Below are 21,109 nucleotides of genomic sequence, written 5' to 3'. Positions count from 1 at the left end.
GCGACTTCCGGCCCCGTGCCCCACCGCGCAGCCGCCTCCCCGCCCTCGCCGGAAGCGCGCGCGCCGACTTCCGCTCATGGAGGCCTGTCTGCCGCCGGCGGCCGCCCTGCCGAGGAAGCCCCGGAGCGGCGATGCTGGCGCTGGGGCTGCTGTGGCGGGCGCTCGGTAGCGCGGGCTATGCGGACGCGGCGCCTGGGCGCGGGGGCGAGAGCGAGCGGGCGGCCGCCATGGCGCAGGAGCAGGAGCGGGCGCTGGAGGTCTACGGTGGGTCTCCGGGGGCGGCGGAGGGGGCGGGGTGTGGGGGGCTCCGGGGGTCCCGCAGGGAATTCGCTCAGCCGCCGCGCCTCTCTTTGCCCCGCGCAGACCTCATCCGCACCATCCGCGACCCCGAGAAGCCCAACACGCTGGAGGAGCTGGAAGTGGTGAGCGAGAGCTGCGTGGAGGTGGCCGAGATCGGGCCGGGCGAGAGCCTCATCACCATCCGCTTCACGCCCACCGTGCCCCACTGCTCACTGGCCACGCTCATCGGTAGGCCGCCCGTACCCCCCGCCCCTGCGCAGCATCTGCCCCGAGGGCCCCGCCAGCCGCCCGAAGCATCCCAGGCGCCTCTAGGCGGCCACAGTCACTGGTTTTAACCACCGAGGCCGCTTACGAGCCTTGCACCTCGGGGCTCTCCTTGGGTTTGCCCTGCAGCAGCCCCTCCTGCTGCGCTCAACTGCAGGGATTGTCAGGCAAGGCTTTGCTTCCCCTGAGTGCAGGTGGAAGGCCCGGCTGGGTGGAGCAGAGGCCTGGAGAGGCTCTTGCCCAAGTGACAAGCATTCCAGCGGGTTGGAAACAGCTGCTCTCCCTATGTTATTTGCAGCCGGAGGAAAAAATGGACTTTGTACAGTTGTTTACCTTTTTTAAGCCAGGTTCTCCCAAAATGTTTGCTAAGCCAGTCTGCCAAAGGTTAGAGCAGACTTTCCTCTGTGGTCAGTTGCTCTTCTGATAATAGAGAGACAGGATAAGTCTTACATTTGAAAAGCAAACTGAAGTATTTTTTATGAAAATTTAGGACTGTGTTTGAGGATCAAACTTCAGCGATGTTTACCTTTCAAGCACAAGGTATGTGATTTGTGGTTTTCTCTGCATTGAACTGGGAATGGGGTCTCCTGGAAGACCCATGTTGATGACACTACTTGAGCTATGTAAGAATTGCATGGTGGCAAGCGACACCTTGAATGTCCTCATCCACAGAGGAAGGAGGTGGTTTGCGAGAAGGGAGCAATGGAGAGGCCTGAGGTGATTCTAGGCAGCCATCACTGATATGCACACTATAGTGAAGTGATTCACAGATGGCGGCCTGGGATGGGCATGTAATCATTATCTACCTACCTACCTACCTACCTATCATTACCTGTCTGTCTATCTGTCTTATTGGCTGCCCTTCTTACCCTATGGTAACTAGGCAGCCACCAGTCAAAAGTTATATATACATTAAAACATAAATTAAATGCAGGAATTAAAAATCAAGGGTACCTGGGGAGGGCAGAGGCAGATGGGGGAGGTGGGATCTCTTGTTACTTGATCAATCATTTCCATTCTACTGTTCCCCCATTGGGCCCCAGCCAATTGGCAGAGCAGGTCTTTAGACTCTTACAAAAGGATAGGGTGGGGCCAACCTCACTTCGGGGTGCAGGATTTGATTTGATTTTATTAAATTTATTTGACACCTATCTCACCATAGGACTACTGTAGGTGGCTTACAACAATAAAACAGAAATGAAAAGAAGTGTAAATGTAACAGTAGCAAAGTTGCAAAACAATAAACAGTGCAAAAAACAATGAGAATATAGAGATGTGAGAATGGGCGGGTGAGGAAGCAGGGAGTGAAGGGGGAGGTGTGGGACTCCCCCATTAGGTCTCCAATAGTTGGCCTCCCCAGGCCTGCCTGCTTGTGTAGAAGAGCCAGCCCCCTGCAAGAGCTTGCTGGCTGCTTTAGCCTCACCTTTGCCTGACACCACAGCCAGGGATCAGTAGCTTCCAACAGGTTTGTTGCAGTGTGCAAGGAGCAATGCACCCATCCTCACGAGTGAATGATGTGTTGTATTGTTTTGTGCTAAGCTGAACTCTGAATTCACACAACTCGAAAGGGTGCAAACTGGAACTGATTATCAAGCAATAGAATTTCACTCATTGCATTAAAAAAAAACAAGCCCCTTGGGATTCAGATTCTTCACTAGCACATTGTCCTGTCAAGCGTAGTTCTGGCATGGAAGTAGATAAGACAATTTAAAGGGTAAATAAGTATTTAAAAGTGCATTAATTTTGAGTTGAAATTGGGTTTTAAAGGGGCCTTTCAAAAGGGAAGGAAGTACTTGCATATTTATCATACTCATTCAGATATGTAACTATTACAGTATACATGACAAATAATTCCTTGCTTTTAAAGCAGAAATGTTGGGGGTAGGTTATTTATTCAGCATAGTTGAATGCAGAGAGAGAACGAGAGAGAGCAAGTACAATGTACAGGTGTTTCTAAGCTGACATTTTTCTATCTCATCTAGCTGGAAATCTACATAGCAGAGGGGGCACATTCTATTGAGGAAGACAGTAAGTATACCTTCAGGTTGTGCTTAAGATTGAAATATTGTTAATGGGAAAAAGCAGTTTAAAACTGATTGCCTCCATTTCCCCCCACAAGACCCAGAGGTGGTTTGCACTGAGAATGTTCCATGCTTGGGGGTGGTTAAGGGTAAGGGGGTAGACCTCAGGTCTCCCTGGTCTGCTGCACCAAATATTGCCTACAGATCATTATTAGAAAAGGATGACATTGTTAGAGGTTGAACCTTTGCAGTGAACTTCCTAAAGCCACGCCCTCCCTCCAAGTTGTCCTTTAGAAGAAGGTTTCCTGGGGCAGTAGGGCAGGTAGGATTTCCACCAGGTAGGAGCTGATGCATCTAAGTGAACCCCACTGTAAGACATTTGCTTCAGCTTTCATACTGTTGCAAAACATAGATTAAAAGTGGCACATTTTTGACCTTAACTGTTGCATTATACCACTGCATGTAGTAATTATGCTTGCTACCATAATTTTTCATTTAGAGGAAGGTTGATGGTTGAGAAAAAATAAAAAGAACAGTTAAGAAAGGCATGAAGAGAAATTCATGGAGACAAATCTGTGTACTGTGGGTGCTAATAGTCAATACCAGTTTGATGGCATATAATCAGTGAAAAAAACCAGCCTCCTGATCATTCCCTCTTAACCCAAAGGTGCTTTTTTAAAAAGGCAACTGGACTTTGTTTTTGCTTAAAGACATTTCGCTTCTCATCCAAGAAGCTTAGATAAGAACTGAAGCAGCTTCTTGGATGAGAAGCGAAATGTCTTTAAGCAGAAACAAAGTAAGCCCAGTTGCCTTTTGAAAAAGCACCTTTGGGGAAACCATGACTTGGATGGCTGAGAATCTCCATAAACCTTTTATCTGAACATTATGGGGCAGATTGCAGTTGCTTTGATGATAAACTTGCTTGGTTTCCAGCCAAAAGCTTCTTGAGAATTTTTCCATTGTGTTGCAGTCAACAAACAAATCAATGATAAAGAGAGAGTCGCGGCAGCAATGGAGAATCCCAGTTTGCGGGAGATTGTGGACCAGTGTGTGCTGGACCCCGACTGACTCGGAATATCTGCCTCCTTTGCATCAACTTCTTTATATAACTTTCTCTTGAATTTAATACTAAACATCATTTTGAAAGCATCTAATTAATTGCAAACAAGTGAACAGACCTGATCAACCTCAGATGAACTGTTGAATGAAAGGTTAATATTCTCTTAAAGTTGATATTTCTAAATGTGAATAATTTTTATTGTCAGCTTATGAAAAAAGATTGGACAACCAGTCTGGAATGGTATAAGGTCTCCTGCTCGAGCAGGGGGTTAGACTAGAAGACCTCCAAGGTCCCTTCCAGTCTTCCTATGTTCTATGAATGTGCGTTGTAATTTTTAAAATGTGATTTTAGTTGATTTTTCCACTTCCCTATTGGGGGTATATGTAAATAGCTACTCTGTTAAGGGTGGACAAAATACAGAATTGTTGGGAAAATGTTTTTTGATATCATTGCATTTTGCCTCTAAAGAGGAGAGGGTGTGTCAAAACAGATGAGGAATATGCCAGAATCCATACGGGCAAGGTTCACATAACCACATGGTGGCAATGCTGTTGGCACTTGGCAATGAAATAGCCGGACAGCCATAGAGCGAAAGGCCTTTTCTGAGTCACAGAGAGCTTGGTGCAATCTTCTGCCAAGGCCCTGGCACCGACCTCAGCCCTGGTGCCATTCCGGCCACCCACAAAGGCTGCCTCGTGCCATTCCCCCAGGCTGGTGCCCGAGCCTCATGGCATGATGCCATTGCCCCATGGCTCCCTACACCCAGCTTCCCTTCAGGACCTGTGGCTCACCAGAGGCTGCTCTGGGTCGCATGAGGCCTTCGTTCTTGAAGCAGCTTCCGAGAAGCCTCTAAACATGTTGCGAAAGCACCCTGGCTCTTGCCTGGTTTTTGAAGTCTCTGCAGGCCATGAATGAGCACCTTCCAGTCTGGTGTTGCCTCTGAAAATTGCACAAGAGCAGTTGCTGGCTATGGGTGAAGACTGGCATGTCAACACTGACGTGTGTCATAAGTTTGCCATCACCACACTAAGCCATTCCCTCCAGCCCCCAAAATGGCCAGAGAGGGGACTCCAAGCAGACTCTCTCTCCCCATTTAACAGCTGAAACTGTCAGGGATCCCCTCTCTTTTAATTTCACTCCTTGTCCTGCCCGCAATTTCTGCCCCTTCTGGGACTCCTCAGCACCATAGATGGTTCTGGCAAGTGAAATAAGCTGGGTCCTCAAACTGCTCCTTGCAGAGGGCCTTTCCCTCAGATCAGGCGCTTCCTGGCCCATGGCCCTGGCGTCCCGCTGGGACTGCTGCAGCTCGGCTCTCCCTGGTCGGCTGGCATCCAGGCCTGGGCCAAGTCCTCAGCCACACTCATGGGCTGCTTGGCCCCAGGCCCAGACACAAAGCGGGTGGCCACCTGAACATTGAAATGCCGTGTCTGCAGGACATAGGGAAGGATCCTGAAGGAGAGTGAAGCTTTCCCAAATAATAAAACTAGCCTTGGATGTAATTTTTCATAGAAGAAATGTTCTCCAATATACTCTGATTTTTGATACGGCTGATGACATTTCTGAACTCCATGGTTTAGACAAGTTAAACTAAACTAATTCTTCACAACCCTTAAACCAAAGGTTCCCAATATTTTCTAGGCTGTCTTCTTTTGGTGCAAGCTCTATGATAAATTCAGATATGGCTAATATAATCACCGTCCACTTATGTATCAAATAATTTTCTAATTCTATCACATTAAGTAGCATTTAGTGACAATTTCTGCAGTCCCTAAAATCTGCTTACTTGTTTTTTGCTTTGAAGCAAAATGTTTTGATGACCCCTTCAAAAATTTTAATCCCTCAGCTGAAATGGGCCATTCAGGCACTGAACCCCAATTAAAGAGGCCCCATAGATGGAGAAGTTAACACAAGAGTGGAAGGGGCAGAGGGAGGTATTGGGGGATGGTCTCCACTCAGGGAAGGTGTATTAGAGGCCTTTCCTATTCCACCTATCCTCTTGGCTTAAGAAGCATCAGGGCTTTGGGGGGCCTCCCAGGTTGATGCTGCTCACTGCAAGTAGGCAGGAGGGCAAACCGGACGTGGGGTGAGACTTTCCAGGGAAAGGAAGCATCTGCACCGTTAAAGTCCCATTCACCAAGATGTGGAGTGGCATCTTTGAGAAACAACAAAATTGGCCCAGGTCCTGATTGACCTTGGCTGCCGTCCAAAGCCATCTGGGAGGAGTTGAAACTTACTGAGCAAACAGAGAGGCACAATACGCTGTGATATTCTGAGTGGACTGTAGCCACGCTAAGCAAGCACATAGAGACTCAGATGAGATGGGTACAAATTTTAAAAATTTAGCAGAAAAACAAAAATACAACAGGATTAGATGTAACTATGCTATTGCAGTTTAACACACTAGAGAGCTACAGCCATTAAAAATTTAGAAAGGTATTACAATATTTTTCTCGCAATCAGTTTTCAGTTTTTCTCATATGTTGATTGGGAACTTTCATCTTGGGATGAGGACGACATTCGGTATTCAGAAGCTGACAAATTGGCCTTAAAACATGGCCAAGTCAGCAGAACTTCTGAGCAACAGTTTGGCCTTGTGGTTAAGGCCCTGGGGACCGTTAGCTCTAGCCCTCCGGAGGCAGCAAAGGCAGCAGGGCAACTACACGCCAGTCCCTTTCTCTTAGCCCTTGAGCTGGGGAGGGAGGGGTGTCAAAACACATCCCAGAAGAAACAAGGGCAAATTGCTTCCACAGCCTGCTACAAACACGGCAGGGCCCCCTCCATGCAGCCACCAGGAGTCCAGATGGGCCCAAAGGCAAAATAACCCTCTCCCCGAACAGACCAACAAGCGAAGCCATCCCATCCTTCCTTTAAAACAGGTTGATCTTTTATGTTATTTGTAGATTACACAAAGTTTAGATTTGTGGCCAGTGTAGACTTTTAAGGGAACTTCTGCACCATTTCTCCAATTTCAAGGTGAAAGCAAGAGAGCAAACACATAATCTTGAGTCAGGTACATTTTTGTCAGTGGGGCTAACAATGTTAAGTTACAAATGCAGAAAAGGTAGATCCGATATCAAGCATTCTTAGTTCACGAGGGAAAGGGAATAATGCTTCGGGGAGAACTGACTGCGACAAAAGGAGGCAGAACAGTTGCGTAGTCAGACAAGTTTCCATTTAGTCCCTCACCTGGCAATCTTGGGCAGGTTGCCCTCTGTCCTTCACCAGCATCCTTTTGGCTTGCAACTCTCAGGTGCCACCAGATGGCAGAACAGGTTGGCACAGGACTGGCAGCCCTGCTGGAGGAGCTACTAACCTGCCCAAAGCTGGGCAGACTAGAAACACCTGACCGTCTCGAGCAGTAGCACCATTTGTGTGTGTGTGTGTGTACATGCTTGCCTACATGCATGCGCAGCCAGCACCGGGATATTTAACTTCACTGTCCGAAGCTCCTTACACCTATAGCAAGAAAAACCTTTTTACTTATAACACAACCAACTGATCAAATGACATTCTGTGGAATGCTACATGCTCATTGGCATAAAATATAAAAATAGTTGGTTTTATTCTTTTTTTAAAAAATCACTCCTCAGGAGGTTTGTGCTGGCCTGCCAACACTGAGTGACTATGACCAACTGTAGACTGGGGAGATGTCTGAGGTGGCTTCCACAGGCTGCTTTCCTGGGGCCAGACAGCATTCACCCCCACCAGCTCCCTCCTGCACTGTGGGTGCAAGGCTTCTCTTCGGCTGCCTGGAGAAACAGCTCAGCCACGAGACTGAGCATCACGCCAGGCAGAAAATATTGGTTGGTTTCTGACGGACGGAAGAGCTGGCTGGCTGAAGTGGGTCTCCTCCAGCGCTCGCCCACCAGAGGTTCCCGGGCACAGAGGCGTTCACTTCCGGGAGGAACGCTCATCACCCCGATCCCGATGGAGCAGGCCATGGGGGTGGCAGGTCTGGCAGCACTGGACACGGACTGCGGGGAGGTGGCATCTTCCCAGCCACAGCAGGGTCTGGCAGAAGCCAAAGGAGAGGCGGTCACCGTCACAGATGAAGCCTGGGAAAGAAGAGAAGGCAGGATCCTCTGAAATGGAGGGCCGGTCATATTCCCCACGTGTCCAGTTCTCCACCTCAGAAGACAGGCTGAGCAGGGCACAGGTGCTGTCTCACAGATACGGAGTGTGGAGTTTCCACAATCGCACTGAGTGGCAAACATTGGTTTGGCCTACTTCTCACCTAACTGGGTTTAGAGCTTCACCCAACCTATTGCCCCATCATTAAGCACGTGTGAGTCCAACTGACCTCTGCATCTTTCTTCGAAATAGCAACAGTACCAAGAATGAGTGTTTTGGCCAATACTGCTAATGAGAGTTTGCCACTTAATACAAACTCCCTTTGGATGCAGAGGATTTCCACCACCACTGGGATATCTACAACTGCATACTCTTTGCCCCAACAGTTTTAAACCATTAATTGTCCCAGGTGACTAAAGCAGTTTGTAAACCACTTGAACCACATGGCAAGAGAAAGTAATAGCAAAGCCAAATGACCTATTCTGCAAATGCAGCAGGAATGGGTTGGAGTGGGGGGGGGGGGGCGGAATCCAAGCTGTCAAATCATATGGGGGAGACTTGGATGAGCATATCAAAACTGGAATGAGTAGGAAGCATGTCATCAGAAGGTTTGCAAAGCTTAAACAAATGTGTTCTTTACTACTCCAAAAGGCGAGACAAGGACCAGAGGTTAATGAAAAGGAAGCAATTTTTGCTCAAAGATCAGATGACACGTCAGGATGGAGCCTTCTGTCAAATTGCAGGCGCCTCCCCGATGACATCCAAGGCTGTGATACCATCTCATCACACAATGCTCCCCATGAAGCCCTTTTGTCAGGCTCCTTCCTCCCCCCCCCCCGCCCCAGTCAGCTCATTGAGATGTATGTGGATTGTCTCCACTTCCTCAAGAATGAAAACAAACTCGGGGCCTTGCAAAGTGTGTGCGGGGCTTCTATGGCTGAAGAAGCATCCTTTCATCCCTCCACACCTCTTTAGAGTGCAGAAGCCGGAAAGGCTGCAATCAAGCAGGAGGCCAAGCGTCCCCTCTGAGGAGGGCCACAATCACCCCCACAAAAAGGATCTTTGCTGCAGGAAGTGAGCATTAGCCAGGGGCTAAAAGTTTATTTTTCTCATTGAAATGAGGCACCTCAAATGCCTGTTGTTTTCTAATCCATGGAGTTTAGAAATCCACCAGAAAGCAAAGGTTAGGCCAGCTCGGTCAAAGGCTGAATGTTGCCTTGTGTTTCACAAACCCCCCATCAGGATGTTGCCTTTTTCTATACTTTTTCTCTGCCATTCAAGTAAATGTTTGTTGTGTAAGCACTAGTGATCCGGCACCAAACCAATACACAAAAGTGGCCTCTCTGTCAGCTTAAAACAGGGAAGTGGTTGCGTCCTCTATTTATTTTTTTATTTTTTTAAACAAGCCTGAATTCAGCAGAAACACATGAACTGGAAGCTGGAGACTCAGAAAAGGAGAGTCCCTTGTTATCTGTTTTGGTGGAGTGTCAGTCACCTCCAATGGCTAATACAAATGAACTTTAATCCATCTTTGTTTAGCCTACTCTGGTCCCTCCGATTCACAGGATTTCTGGCATAATTTCTCAAAATACTTTTTTTAAAAAGACCTGTAAGAAAATAAGCCATTATTATTGGCTGCCAGATTTGTTTCTCTAAAAGAGGAAACGCACGGGAGACCTTCTCCTAGGCCAGTGGGGTCTGAATCAGTAGGGCATAATATCATCACAACGAAGCACTAAGCAGAGTCATCCACTGTGACTCTGGCAGCAACTAGCTCAGCCTTTTTCCTTTTACATTTTTTTTCTTTTCATGATGACAGTGGTGAGGCTCTGCCTCCCCTGACTGCACGTCACTGGTACTGGAGAGAACAAATTGGCCTACAAGAAAGACCAAATGAAGAATAGAAAATAGGTATGGGAAGATAAAACATTGCATAGCCAGTACGTTAAAAAAATAGCAGGCAAAGCAGATAATAACAAGACCTGGCAATGGCTAAGAGCAGGAAAGTTGAAGAAAGAGACAGTGAGACTAATCCTGGCTGCACAAGACCAAGCCTTAGGAACGAATGCATACAAAAGCAGAACTGAGAATACAGCAACAGAAAGCAAATGCTGCCTCTGCACAGAAGCTGAAGAAATAGTAGAGCATCTACTATTAGCTTCTCAAGAAGAGCACCCAAACTGACTACAAGCAGCGGCAGGACAAAGTAGCAATAGTGGTGTGTTGGAAGATCTGCAAGAAATACCATCTGTCTGCAAGCAACACCTGGTGGGACTACAAAATAGAGAAAGTCATAGAAAATGAAGAAGTTAAAGTGCTCCGGGACTTCAGAATTCAGACGAACAGGAGGCGCCTGCTGCCTAACATCCCAGTTGTCAATAAGACAGACCAAAAAGCTTGGATAGTGGGTGTGGCAGTACCTGGATAGATAACAAAATACAAAGACCTGCAAATACAATAGAAGGGCTGTTGCAAAAAAAATCAAAGGTATTTACCAATAGTCATAGGCTCTTTGGGTGTAATCCCAAAACAAGTGGAGCATCCCTTGAATATTATCAGCCTTGACAAATTCACCATCAATCAACTGCAAAAGGCAGGTTTATGTGGAACATTTCACATCCTGCCATGATATCTTTTAACACCACTGAACATCAACATTCATCTGCCTGTCCCAAATCCTTGGGAAGGGCTCAGTAGGGGGAGAAAAATGCCAAATCCAATCTGAACATCTGGTTGATTGCAACAAACCTGCCGTATATTTCGTAATATAAGACGTACCTTTTTCCCTCAAAAGAGGCTGAAAATCTGGATGCGTCTTATGCACTGAATACAGCATTTTTGGCCTCCTGAAACCCTACCCCTTCACCAAAATGGTGATGCATAGCTTGTAGGAGGCTTTCAGAGAGCTCCTGGGGGCTGGGGAGGGCAGAAATGAGAAAAAAAGCCCATTTTTTGCTCAATTCTGCCCCTCCACAGACCCCAGGAACACTCTGTAACAGTGTGGGTTTCAAAAATGTTTAGAACCTATTCTGTAGGTGTGGCCTGTTTTGTGGGAGTGGCTTGGTGGTCATGTGACTGGGTGGGAGTGGTTTGGTGGTCATGTGACCAGGTGGGAGTAGCTTGGCAGTCATGTGACTGAGTGGGATTGGCCAAGTCAATGTCACTGAATTCTTTGCCCCAAAGAATGACCTACAAAAAGAAGACATAAAAAAAGGAAATTTATTATTTTGTGCACTTACTACTTAAATAACAAGTACACAAAACAATAAAACAGAGGAAATATGGCTGTCCTTGCCGGTCTTCAACATTACTGACCACCTTACATACACTCTTCCAGCCCCTCTGCCTCTTCCCTCTTCCTGGATTCACTCAGAGGTTTTTAAGATTCACAGCCTGTGCACAGCACATACACAGTATTGTGTGTGCACAGTTTGTGAGTTTTAAAAAAGTATTGTGTGTGCACAGGCTGTGAGTTTTTAAAATGTCTGAGTGAATCCAGGAAGAGGGAAGAGGCAGAGGGGCTGGAAGATACTATAGGAACCCACACTTCCAGTCCCTCTGCCTCTTCCCTCTTCCTGGATTCATTCAGACGTTTCTTAAAACCCACAGCCTGTGCACACGGACACAATCTTCTAGCAGCCCCTCTGCCTCTTCCCTCTTCCCCAACATCCTCCCCCTCACCAGCCACTCACCAGTTCTTTCTTCTTCTGGTTTTTCTTCTGAGAACTTTTCGGCAGCATGGTGTGGATGGGCGGGGCGAGTGAAAGAGTGAACGAGGGGAGGGTATGGGGCACGCTAAATTTCACCATCCAGTATGGCCGTACCAGTCCATATCAGTTGAAACCCACCCCTACTCTATAAGCTTCCTAATGCCCCTCCCCTTTTTTAAACAAAAAACGGGTCCATTTTTGTGAAAAACGGGCAGTTTTTTGCTCGTTTTTGGGGAGCCCAGGAACACTTTATAAGCCTTTTAAGGACTATTCACGCCCTCTTTTTTAAAAAAAATTGGTCCCATTTTCACAGAAAACGGGCTGTTTTTGGGAGGTTTGCAGAGTGCAAAAACTTTTTTAAAAAAATTTGCCTCTTCAAAACCTTGGTGCGTCTTATACTCTGAAAAATATGGTATCCTGATTTGTGTGATGGTTGCATTATTGCACTGTAATGGTGGGAGGAAAAACTAAAAGGGAACAGTTTGAGGTGGTTAGCCAAGAGAAGCGACAATCACGGGGAGGTTGGCTTCCGTCAAGCCTCCCGTCCTGGAAAAGTTGGGCAGAATGATTCAGAGTGGTTCCAGCAGTCAGGACAAGTAGTGGTAGACCTGAAGCAGATGCTGGGGAAGACTGGGGGAAACCCTTCTGAATGGGAAGAGCTGCCTGACAACCAACAGACTTTCTTTCCCTGCAAGGTGTTTCACAAGTGGCCGGGCTGCTGTCTGGATGATTGCATAAGATCGAATAAAATAAAACAATTTAAAAACCAGAGAGATTCTGATCATGCCTTGGCATCCATGCGAGGTGCGCTCATAATCTTGAAGAAAGCAAGGCCTCTCAGGAGAAACCGTGCATGAAGGAAGCCTATTCTGTCCCTCAGCGTTCCCCAGATGTAGGAACTGCAACTCCCTGAATTCCCAGGGAAGATGGCTGTGCTCCTGAAGAATCATGCAGCTACTGAGTGGAAGGGTGGACTCACACACCCAAGGCAGGAATTCAAGTCAAAGCCTCCCCAGCAGAAGCCTGTCCAGCCTCCCTTTGTACACACCTGGCGAAGGGAAATCCTCCCCTCTCCACTCAGCACCCCTCCCCTCAGGGACTACAGGCCAGTTAAATCAGAAAAATGACACCGTGTTTAGGAAAGGACCCAGAGGTTGGGATCTCGCCAATCTTTTCAACCAAGGACCAGCAGAAGCAACCAGGTCCACAGCTGAATGCCCAATCTCTTCCCCTCCATCTCCTGAAGCAGAAGGTCCCCTCTCCCCTCCCCTCTGCTTGCCAAATACCCTGATGGGGCCACTGTTGACAGCATTCCTGGTGGAGATAAAACCTTGGAATGCAGCCGGAGGAAGAGGCCTCTCTCGGGTTTCCCTTCTGAACCAGCAAAGAGCCTCTGAGGCCCAGGAAGGAGAAGAGGCTGGAATACCAGAATCATCCCCTGTGAGAATAGAAAAGCCTGACGGTCAGCAAAAACGAGAATCAGGGTCAACCTGGGACATCCCACTGCTTGGACATTTGTCTCAGATCCAGGGGCTCGCAGAGGCCAGAGGTCATAGACCAGGAGTGTCAAACTCAAGGCCCGGGGGCCAGATCTGGTCCCTGGGGTGGTTAGATCTGGCCCACGAGACCACATTGGAAAGAGCAAAGGATCAGCCCCTGGTGCCTCTGCCACTCCTGAGCGCCATTTTCAGCTGGGATGGCCTCCTGCAACCTTCTCCCAGTGAAAACGGAGCGCTTGGGTCACCACAGGCGCACCCCCCCCCCACAGGAGTGATGTCAAACTGGCCACGCCCACCCCGGCCCCCTGAGGTCAAAGACAACCCTGATGTGGCCCTCAATGAAATCAAGTTTGACACCCCTGTCATAGAGGGAGTCCAGTTGTGGGTGAATGCAGACAAACTAGGTAACCAGTCCAGAGACCAGAGATAATCCTCAACTATCAAGTCATTTGCCACGTGGCTTAAAGAGGCCTTCTCTGAAAGTCTGCCCAAGCGGACACAACCATGACACAGCCAAACCTTTGCCAGCAGGTTTCACTGATGCCAACCCAAAAACTTTCCCAGATGCCATAAAAAGACCTCCCAGTCACCTCCATTTGAAACAACTGCACACGCAGCCAACACTGGCACCCTCCGAACGCACAGCCAGACCCCATTGGATAATTGTCCAAAGAGCCAAACGCCAAGCGATGCCCTAATAAGGGGGCTCCAGGTCATTCAGCTATAAGAAGGTCACCCTAGGCGCCCACTTACTTTCTTCGTTGGCAGGACAGTCCTGGGAATTGCACCTCTGGGTGTTCTGCGGCCAAGGTTCGTGCTCACACAAGCTGCTGTCTTCTTCTGCCTGTCCAGTTTTGGTGTTCAGGCACTTCACCTGCCTCCTTTGGACGCCCTCGCCACATGTGGCCGTGCACTGCAGGGAACAGAGCTCTCTGAGCCCCCGCTTGCCCTTCTCTGAGAGCACAGGGAGGCCGAGGGCCGCTCACCGCCAGGGGCTTACCTGCCCCCAAGATCCCACTCTCCACTTGGCGCAGGGCTGGGTGTTGCACGGCCTTGTGCTGTTCGGCTGGAGGGCTGAGTCACACCTCCCCGTTCCGGGACAGGTCACCAGGCGCTCTTGCTCACCTCCTCCACACAGCTCAGAGCACTGGAAGGGTGGAAAGAGGCATCGGGGTCAGAAGCAGCCGGGATGGCCTGGCCTCCCTTCCTGCTAAGCCCTCTCTGGAGCCCTGGGCCACTCTTCAACGGTGGAGCCATCGCAGCCAGAAACCCCCCCAGGAGTAAGCAAGCGCTGGCTTCAACTTCAGTTGAAGATACTCTGGTACTGCAGGAGCTGCTTCTTCTGCAGCACCAGATCCTCCTCCTTGGATGTGCTGGGCTAAAGCAGGAGAATGCAGTGGGCTTTCCTTCAGAGGGAATCATCGCCCAGCAGGACAATAGGGAGCCAAAGGTCTGGAATGCCAAACTCGCCGTCCCCCTCCCCAGAGAGCATCCCAGCCTGTCCAAGAAGCCCAGCTGGCTGCTCTGACATTGGCCGTGTGTGTTGGGGGAACATGACTAGTGAATAAGGGTTCAGGTTGCATTCAGAGTCCTCCTCCACTTCCAGTGACCTTCGGCTCACCTCTCTCCAGGTGGAGGTGTACCAGCTCAGACACGGCTTGGTGTGGCACGGCATCTGCGCTGGAGGCTTGTAGGAGGCAGTCTGGCAGTGAAAGGGTCGCAGAGATCGCTGGCCCCGGGTGTCGATGCACTGGATGCCCCGCACTTTCACACCTCCTCCACAGGTCCTGGAGCACTGGTGACAACCAGAAAGAGCAGAAAAGGAGCCACGTCTTCTGATAAGTGGCACAAAGCAGAAACCCGGCTGCCAAGGACAAGGGACCGTTTTGGTCTGCCGTAATGCCAGAAACCCTCTGATCTTCTGGGATACAGATAAAGGCCACCCGGTCCAAACCCTGCTCAGTGCTGGATTTACCCTCCAGGGTGGAAGAAGAGCAGCCCTGCAGATGGCTACTCAAAAGAATCCCCTCCCTCTGGAGGCCACCGGCTCCCCCACAAACTGACTTTATGGAAGTTCCCCCCAAAAGCTGGCTGGAAGCTGCTGTTTTGCCATTTCTACTTGCTGTTTTTAGGCCTGCCTTTGGAAATAACTGAAAACTCTCCATACTGGTTCCTGCTTGGGAGATCTTCCAATCCTTTAAGCCGAGTCTCCTTTCTAACATTTCAGCATCTGGTTCCCAGCCAGAATCTCCAGCTCCTGTCAAAGTCCCTCACAGACATTAACTAACTACGGTTAGTTAGATCCTCATTCTGGATATACAAACAAGGCTTCCCGTTTCCCCTCAGAATTGGAGCTAATACATTTCTCTCCTGGAAGATGTTTTTCATCGAGTAGCGCCTTTGCCTCAGTCCAAGAAAACATCTATGGAAACATCTCCTCTGCTCCTCATGCGCACGATTGGCTGGCAATGCTCACTCCAAGGCGCCTGTGTGGTGGGGGTGGGCAGGAGCAGGAAGGGACATCAAAGGGCCACAAGGACTCCTGATTTTGAGCCGCTTCTCTTCATGAAATCTACCCCTTGTGCTTAAGACTAGAAGGGAGGCAGAGTTAAGCTAAAACCCTCGTCAACTTACAGGTTGCCTTGGCAGAGAGCCCAGGGCAAAGGGAAAAATCCACCATTCATCCAAAGTCTGTCCCCGCATCAGTCTTTGTAATTGGGATCAGGTCTGCCTACCTTACTCCATTTTCCAACGTGCCACTTGGAGCAGGGCCTCAGATAACAGCGCCGGGCAGGAGCCGGCTTCCTAGTCAAGTCACAGTCCTTCTCATTTCCGGTGCTGCAGTGCACAACTCTCCAAACAGCCCCAAGGCCACAGGTTGTAGAGCACTAGAAACAACAGGAATCCCGTCAGCCTCTTCCCTCTTCCAAAAGGAAGTCATGCTGCCTCTCCTTCTGGCCTCTCTAGAAAGCACTAACACACCAGCTGCGGCCCCTGTGGATCCCATTCCCACCTCCTTCCCCCCTGGCCTTCTACCATACACAGCTGGCCAGGAGAGAGGACACTGCTTGGACAGGTTTCAAAGCCAAGCCCCCACAGCCAAGGCAGGAAACTATATGTCTTCAGCCCAACCATTTCTATCTTCTAACTTTCTATCTTTTTTGGTCCACAAAATGACCCATATCGTAAAGAGAAGGTTGGCTGAGGCCAGGATGCGGAAGGAGCAAAACGACTGGCCAGAGATCTGCCCACAGCGATAAGAACCTTGGCTTCTCTGAGAACTTACCTCACTCCAGTTTCCAGCTTCCCAGCTAGCATTGAGAGCAGCTCTTACAGCATCAGGAGGAGTGGCAGAAGATGCCATCTTCCCTTCCGGTTCCTGAAATTTGACCTCACGCCCAGCACCTCCTCTGCTACTGGCAGTTGGCACATGGGGAGGTGGCCTTTCGTTTCTGTCCCTGGAGAATTCCAGGTCCTTAATGGAAGGTACAGACTTAGTCTCCAAATCTGTCTCAATCCTATTAGACTGCTTCTGCTTTGAAGGAAGCAACGCAGAGGGAGAAAAGTTGGGAAAAGGTGAGTTCCGATCCAAAGAGTTTGATTCGGTGGCTATCAGTGGTATCAGAGTGTCTGGGTGGTGAAGCATTTGCGTCTTTCTGCTGGGTCCAGATGACTGGTAGGCAGAAGTGGAGGGAGATGTCCCTGATGGAAGCTCAGTGATGAGCAAAGGGGTATTCTTGAGACGGTCACGTCCTGAGATGCTGCTTATCTCTGCATCCGGAACAGTAAAAGCCCAGGAGGCTCTAGCAGAAGCAGAGAAGTAATGGGCAAGGGGGTAGGATGCCCCAGTTGTTGTGGCAAATGTATTTGCCAGATTTTCTTTCACTGTATAAGCCATATCCATATTACCTTCACCACTGACAATGACTCTGTCTCTATTGCTCTGCTTCCTGCTGGTTTCTTCCACCATTTCCCATAAACCATGATCGCTGCTATTGCCGAGTTCAGGAATCTTGGGGCCCTGCATCCTTCCACCAGGATCTTCTGTGCTGCTAAGAGTACCAAATGCATTTCTGCCATAACTGTCCTCAACAGAAGACATTGTCGGAGTGAGTACATCCAAGGAAGGAGAGCTGATGGAGGAATCAGGCCTTGCGGTGTTGTCTTTCAAAAAGGTATTAATAAAAGGAGGTTCTTGAATAGCAAATACATGGTTGCTGCTCCCCAAAGGAGGAGACTTCACTGTTGAAGTGGAAGGATGGACTTCTGGAAGTGATGGCTGGAAGCTTTCCCGATGAACCAAAGCAGAAGAGCTGGTGACTACTGGGGTAATGAAGGGATCCTGCAAAGTGTCAGTTGCGCTACTGTCCTGAACATTAGCATGCTCCTTCTCATTTTCCTGCCCAACAGTCGGAGATGTGGAGCCTCGATTAGCCAACTTGACTTCCAGGTCTGTGGTGGGAGGAAGATCCGGAAGCGCTTCTTGGGGATCCGCCTCCATCGTGTGAAAAATCTTGAACCCAAAGTTGGGCTTCAAGTCTTCCCTTTTACTGTTCTTTTCCTCAACCAGCTCATAAGCCAAATCCTCATGAAAATTGATAAAATTATAATCATAATAAAAGTCATCCACAAACACATTTCCCTTATTATGGTTGTTGGGGAGGAGAATTTCCTCTGTAATAACATTTTGAGATTTGGGAGCCGAAGGACTAAATTTGGGGGCCTGATAATTGGGAATGAAATCAATTTCATTGAAGAGTTCCTGGCTTGAAGAGCCACTCCCGGACCAGTCAGGGACACTGTTCTCCATCCTATTCCAACAGGCTGAGGCCCAGCAGTCGCGCTCGGAAGCTGGTCTTTCGGCTGGATCACACTTGGCTCTGGTGTCAGTGGGGCAGAAAACGGGGCGCCTCTGAGTTCCTTTCCCACAGGTCACTGAGCACTAGAAAGGCAAAGCAGAGGAGTTCCAAAAGTGGGTGGCTACCCGGCGAAGGCCCTTTTGCCACAGGCAGGAAGGGCTAGAAAAAAACAAGCTAGGCTCAATCCTCCACTTTCAGCTTTGGGGTTCAGAATTAACTTTGGTCTACAGAAGATCGAATCTGATTGTGGGTCAAGGGACAACTTAAAGAAATGTCTAGCTAAAGATAGAGAATGAAAAACAGATTTGCTCTCTAGAAGAAAGTTGTAGTTGTAGTTAAGTTTATTTATAGGCCGCCCTTTTCCCTGAGGGGACTCAAGGCGGCTTACAACTTATATAGGAAGGGGAAACATACAAAGACATATAGGACAATACATAATTAAAAGAGTAAAGCAACATTCATTCAACATTCGGGCGGGGATGGAATATAATCTTTAACCCCAGGCCTGACGGGATAGCCAGGTCTTGAGGGCTGTGCGGAAGGTCTGGAGGGTGGTGAGGGTACGAATCTCCACGGGGAGATCGTTCCAAAGGGTCGGAGCTGCAACTGAAAAGGCTCTCCTCCGCGTAGTTGCCAGTCGACACTGGCTGGCGGATGGAACTCGGAGGAGGCCCAATCTATGCGATCTAATGGGTCGTGAGGAGGTAATTGGCAAGAGGCGGTCTCTCAAGTACCTAGATCCACTACCATGAAAGAAAGCTGCTTTGCTGAAGGAAAACGGGGAAATTTTCAGAACTGTGGCTGGTCCCACAGTTCAAACCCAGAGATGATCAACATTTTGCCCAAGCACAGATGGCATGAAGGACAAAAAAAACCACAGAAAAGAATGAAGGATTCTGTAAACTAGACCCAAAGAGCTATGAGAAAACCCACAGTTCCCGCCATGCCTCTGTCCTCCTTCCTGACACCTCAAGGTTCCTATAATTTTGCAATGTGACTCTCACCTTGGACCAGTTGCCTGTGACCCACAGTGCCAAGCAGAGGACTTCACGGTTGCAAGCAGCTGTGGTTTCTGGCTTGGTGAGATGCTGGCACATGTTGGGTGGTAGTGCCTGCTGCTCATCCAGGGCCACACTTTGAATGCAGAGGACAGTCCTCTTCATCAGTCCAGAGTCACCACAAGTGGCTGAACAAGCCTGCCACTCACCAGCCCACCACCTGTGGAAATACACAGAATGGAAGGTTAGGTCATCACAACGTCCACTCTGGACCCATACAGGACCTCTTGCCACGTCCTGGACTGTTCCACTTTAGACTGAACTTGGTCATCAGAAGTCCAGGGGGTGGCATGGTCTTTGGTTGTCTGGGAGACCACGGCTGGCTGTGATGGCCTCTGGAGCCACAGGGAAGTGCTGCCGGAGAGGCCCAGCCTCAGGGTTTGTCTGAGCCCCGCGTTCTGCAGAATTGGCAGAGCAGCATTCTTCTCCCAGGCCTTTATTTTCAGTGGTGGAGCATCCTACCGTCTGAATAGCTTTGGATGAGCCCAAGAGCTGACCTGGCTGGACATGGTTCCTGGTTGCAATTCCTCTGCTCGTCATCAGGCCGGCTAAGAGCATCGCAGTACTGCTCCTCCACAAACCCAGCGGCTTTCTCAAGGCAACGCACCATCTGTCTCTGGACCCCTGAGGGTGGGAGAAGGTGCTTAGATGGAGGGAGGGAGAGAGGGGCTTCACCTGGGCACATGCCAAGGGGCAAGGATACATGTTGGGCATGGCTTGTCTGGGAAGAGGAACAAAATCCTTGTGTGTTGTGCTGTGGATCTCACCTGTGAGCATAAATCACGGAGAGAAATTTGAGATCCCCCGTGATTTATAAACTTGCAACTTAATTTTCATTTCAAGTTGAACCCGAACCGTCTGTTCAGTCACAACTTGGGATCCCCCCGCAAGGGTCCAGACCGAAGGGCTTTGTTACATGCCATTCCCTTGTGGGCCTTAAATTCTATCTCACCCTTCCCTGCACTTTTTTGCCATTTGTTACTTCAGCTGCTCCCTAAGCAGAAGGCAGGGATGAATGTCTACTAAAGAGTTTGCTTCCCACCCAGCCTGCAAATAGCCAAGAGCCTCGAAGCCAGGAGGGAATGGCCCTAGAAGGCTACAGTCAGGAGACCATTCAGACAGGCATGAGGGCGGACTGGAGTCATCACAATCAGGTTAAAATTACAACTAGACAAGTACAGGAGTAGCCTGGATCATTGAACAAGATGTATTTAATAAACCATATAACTGTAACTTAGTGAGTAGTGCTCTCACACGCCTAGAAGTGGAGCCTCACAATCAGGAGGTTGTGAGTTCGATCCTAGGCAGCGGCAGATATTTGTCTCTCTGGCCACAAGGAGGAAATATCTGCTGCAGACTCTGTAAAGGTGACAGGAAGGGCATCCGGCCAGTAAACACTCAGCACTCAGTTGCCCAGACTCCATCCCGATGCAATGAGAGATATAATGAGGTTTCAAGAGAGACAATGGCATCACTAAGTGGCCATCAGATGGATGAAGAGCTGGTGGAAAAACTCTCCAATGAGAGAGGACAGGGACTCTGCGTCAGATGGAGTGATACAAGGTTCTCTTTTAATCCCTCTGCTGGTCCACATATTTATAAATGACTCTCATCAGGAGTTAGGAAATAGGAGCATTAGATTTTGAGATGGGACAAAGACAGGGGAGATATCTTTGGACCACCTGTGGTCCAGCATCATCATCGCCAACCAAACTGGGTCTTTCAGCCCAGCTTGTAAACAGAAAATAAACCCATTGCATTCAATTTGGACTTAGTCTTCCACAAAACACACAAGGAGCAAATCTATGAATAAATGCCACTTCAGGGTCCAAAGCCAGTAGTGAATCTTAGATTTCTGAAGTGTGTTTCTCCAGAGCAGGGGTGTCAAAATCGATTTCATTGAGGGCCACATCAAGGTTGTTTTTGACCTCGAGTGGCGGGTGGGGGGCATGGCCAGCTCGATGTCACATGCTGTGGTGGCCGAGTGCTAAGGCAGGACTTCCCTCAGACCCTCCCTCCCTCTCATTATAATCTTCCTTCCTTCCTTCCCCTTCCCTTCTTTTTCCTTCCCTCTTCATTCTCCTTCTTCCTTCCCCTCTTCCCTTATTTCTCCTTCCTTGCTCTCTTCCCATCTTCCCTTCTTTTTCTTTGTCTTCCTCTTTCCCTTTCTCCTTTCCTATCCCTTCTTGCATGCTCATTTCCAGGGTGGCTCCGTGGACCAGATCTCAGCAAAAAACACCTCTGACATTCCTGCTCCGGAGGAATCA

The 21,109-nt window shown here is 49.0% G+C and overlaps 2 protein-coding genes across 3 annotated transcripts in view; one reads left to right on the top strand and one right to left on the bottom strand.

The window, feature by feature from the left end:
• The first annotated feature begins 50 nt into the window (after positions 1-50).
• Positions 51-4,079, top strand: CIAO2A (cytosolic iron-sulfur assembly component 2A). 2 transcript variants are annotated; one of them, XM_087704401.1, is made up of 5 exons: positions 51-264; positions 364-528; positions 1,055-1,104; positions 2,547-2,592; positions 3,519-4,079. In XM_087704401.1, the coding sequence occupies exons 1-5, from the start codon at positions 132-134 to the stop codon at positions 3,572-3,574; spliced, it is 450 nt and encodes a 149-aa protein (XP_087560527.1). In that variant the 5' UTR covers positions 51-131; the 3' UTR covers positions 3,575-4,079. The 2 variants fall into 2 exon arrangements, with proteins under 2 accessions (XP_087560527.1, XP_013920682.1); XM_014065207.2 differs by having other exon boundaries at positions 53-264; positions 3,556-4,079.
• Positions 4,080-5,959: 1,880 nt separating this feature from the next.
• ADAMTS7 (ADAM metallopeptidase with thrombospondin type 1 motif 7) overlaps positions 5,960-21,109 on the bottom strand; it is a 42,737-nt gene continuing 27,587 nt past the window's right edge. The window contains exons 17-24 of the mRNA XM_014065206.2: positions 19,340-19,466; positions 18,789-19,002; positions 16,212-17,867; positions 15,661-15,813; positions 14,547-14,720; positions 13,926-14,072; positions 13,679-13,838; positions 5,960-7,700 (exon numbers count right to left, since the gene is read on the bottom strand). Coding sequence (XP_013920681.2) covers positions 7,537-7,700; positions 13,679-13,838; positions 13,926-14,072; positions 14,547-14,720; positions 15,661-15,813; positions 16,212-17,867; positions 18,789-19,002; positions 19,340-19,466 — 2,795 coding nt within the window. The 3' untranslated portion in view covers positions 5,960-7,536. The remainder of the gene's footprint in view (positions 7,701-13,678; positions 13,839-13,925; positions 14,073-14,546; positions 14,721-15,660; positions 15,814-16,211; positions 17,868-18,788; positions 19,003-19,339; positions 19,467-21,109) is intronic.

This window comes from Thamnophis sirtalis, unplaced genomic scaffold (genome assembly GCF_051295495.1).
Source record: "Thamnophis sirtalis isolate CommonGarterSnake01/CBP01778 unplaced genomic scaffold, rThaSir2_p1.2 scaffold_2, whole genome shotgun sequence".
NCBI lineage: Eukaryota > Metazoa > Chordata > Lepidosauria > Squamata > Natricidae > Thamnophis > Thamnophis sirtalis.
This window is presented reverse-complemented; position numbering and strand designations above follow the sequence as displayed.

Excerpts from the sequence above, each read along its gene's own strand:
- CIAO2A (XM_014065207.2), top strand. The coding sequence starts at position 132 with ATGCTGGCGCTGGGGCTGCTGTGGCGGGCGCTCGGTAGCGCGGGCTAT. Across the intron at positions 265-363 it reads GCGGGCGCTGGAGGTCTACG|ACCTCATCCGCACCATCCGC; the intron begins GTGGGTCTCCGG and ends TGCCCCGCGCAG. Across the intron at positions 2,593-3,555 it reads ACATTCTATTGAGGAAGACA|TCAACAAACAAATCAATGAT; the intron begins GTAAGTATACCT and ends ATTGTGTTGCAG.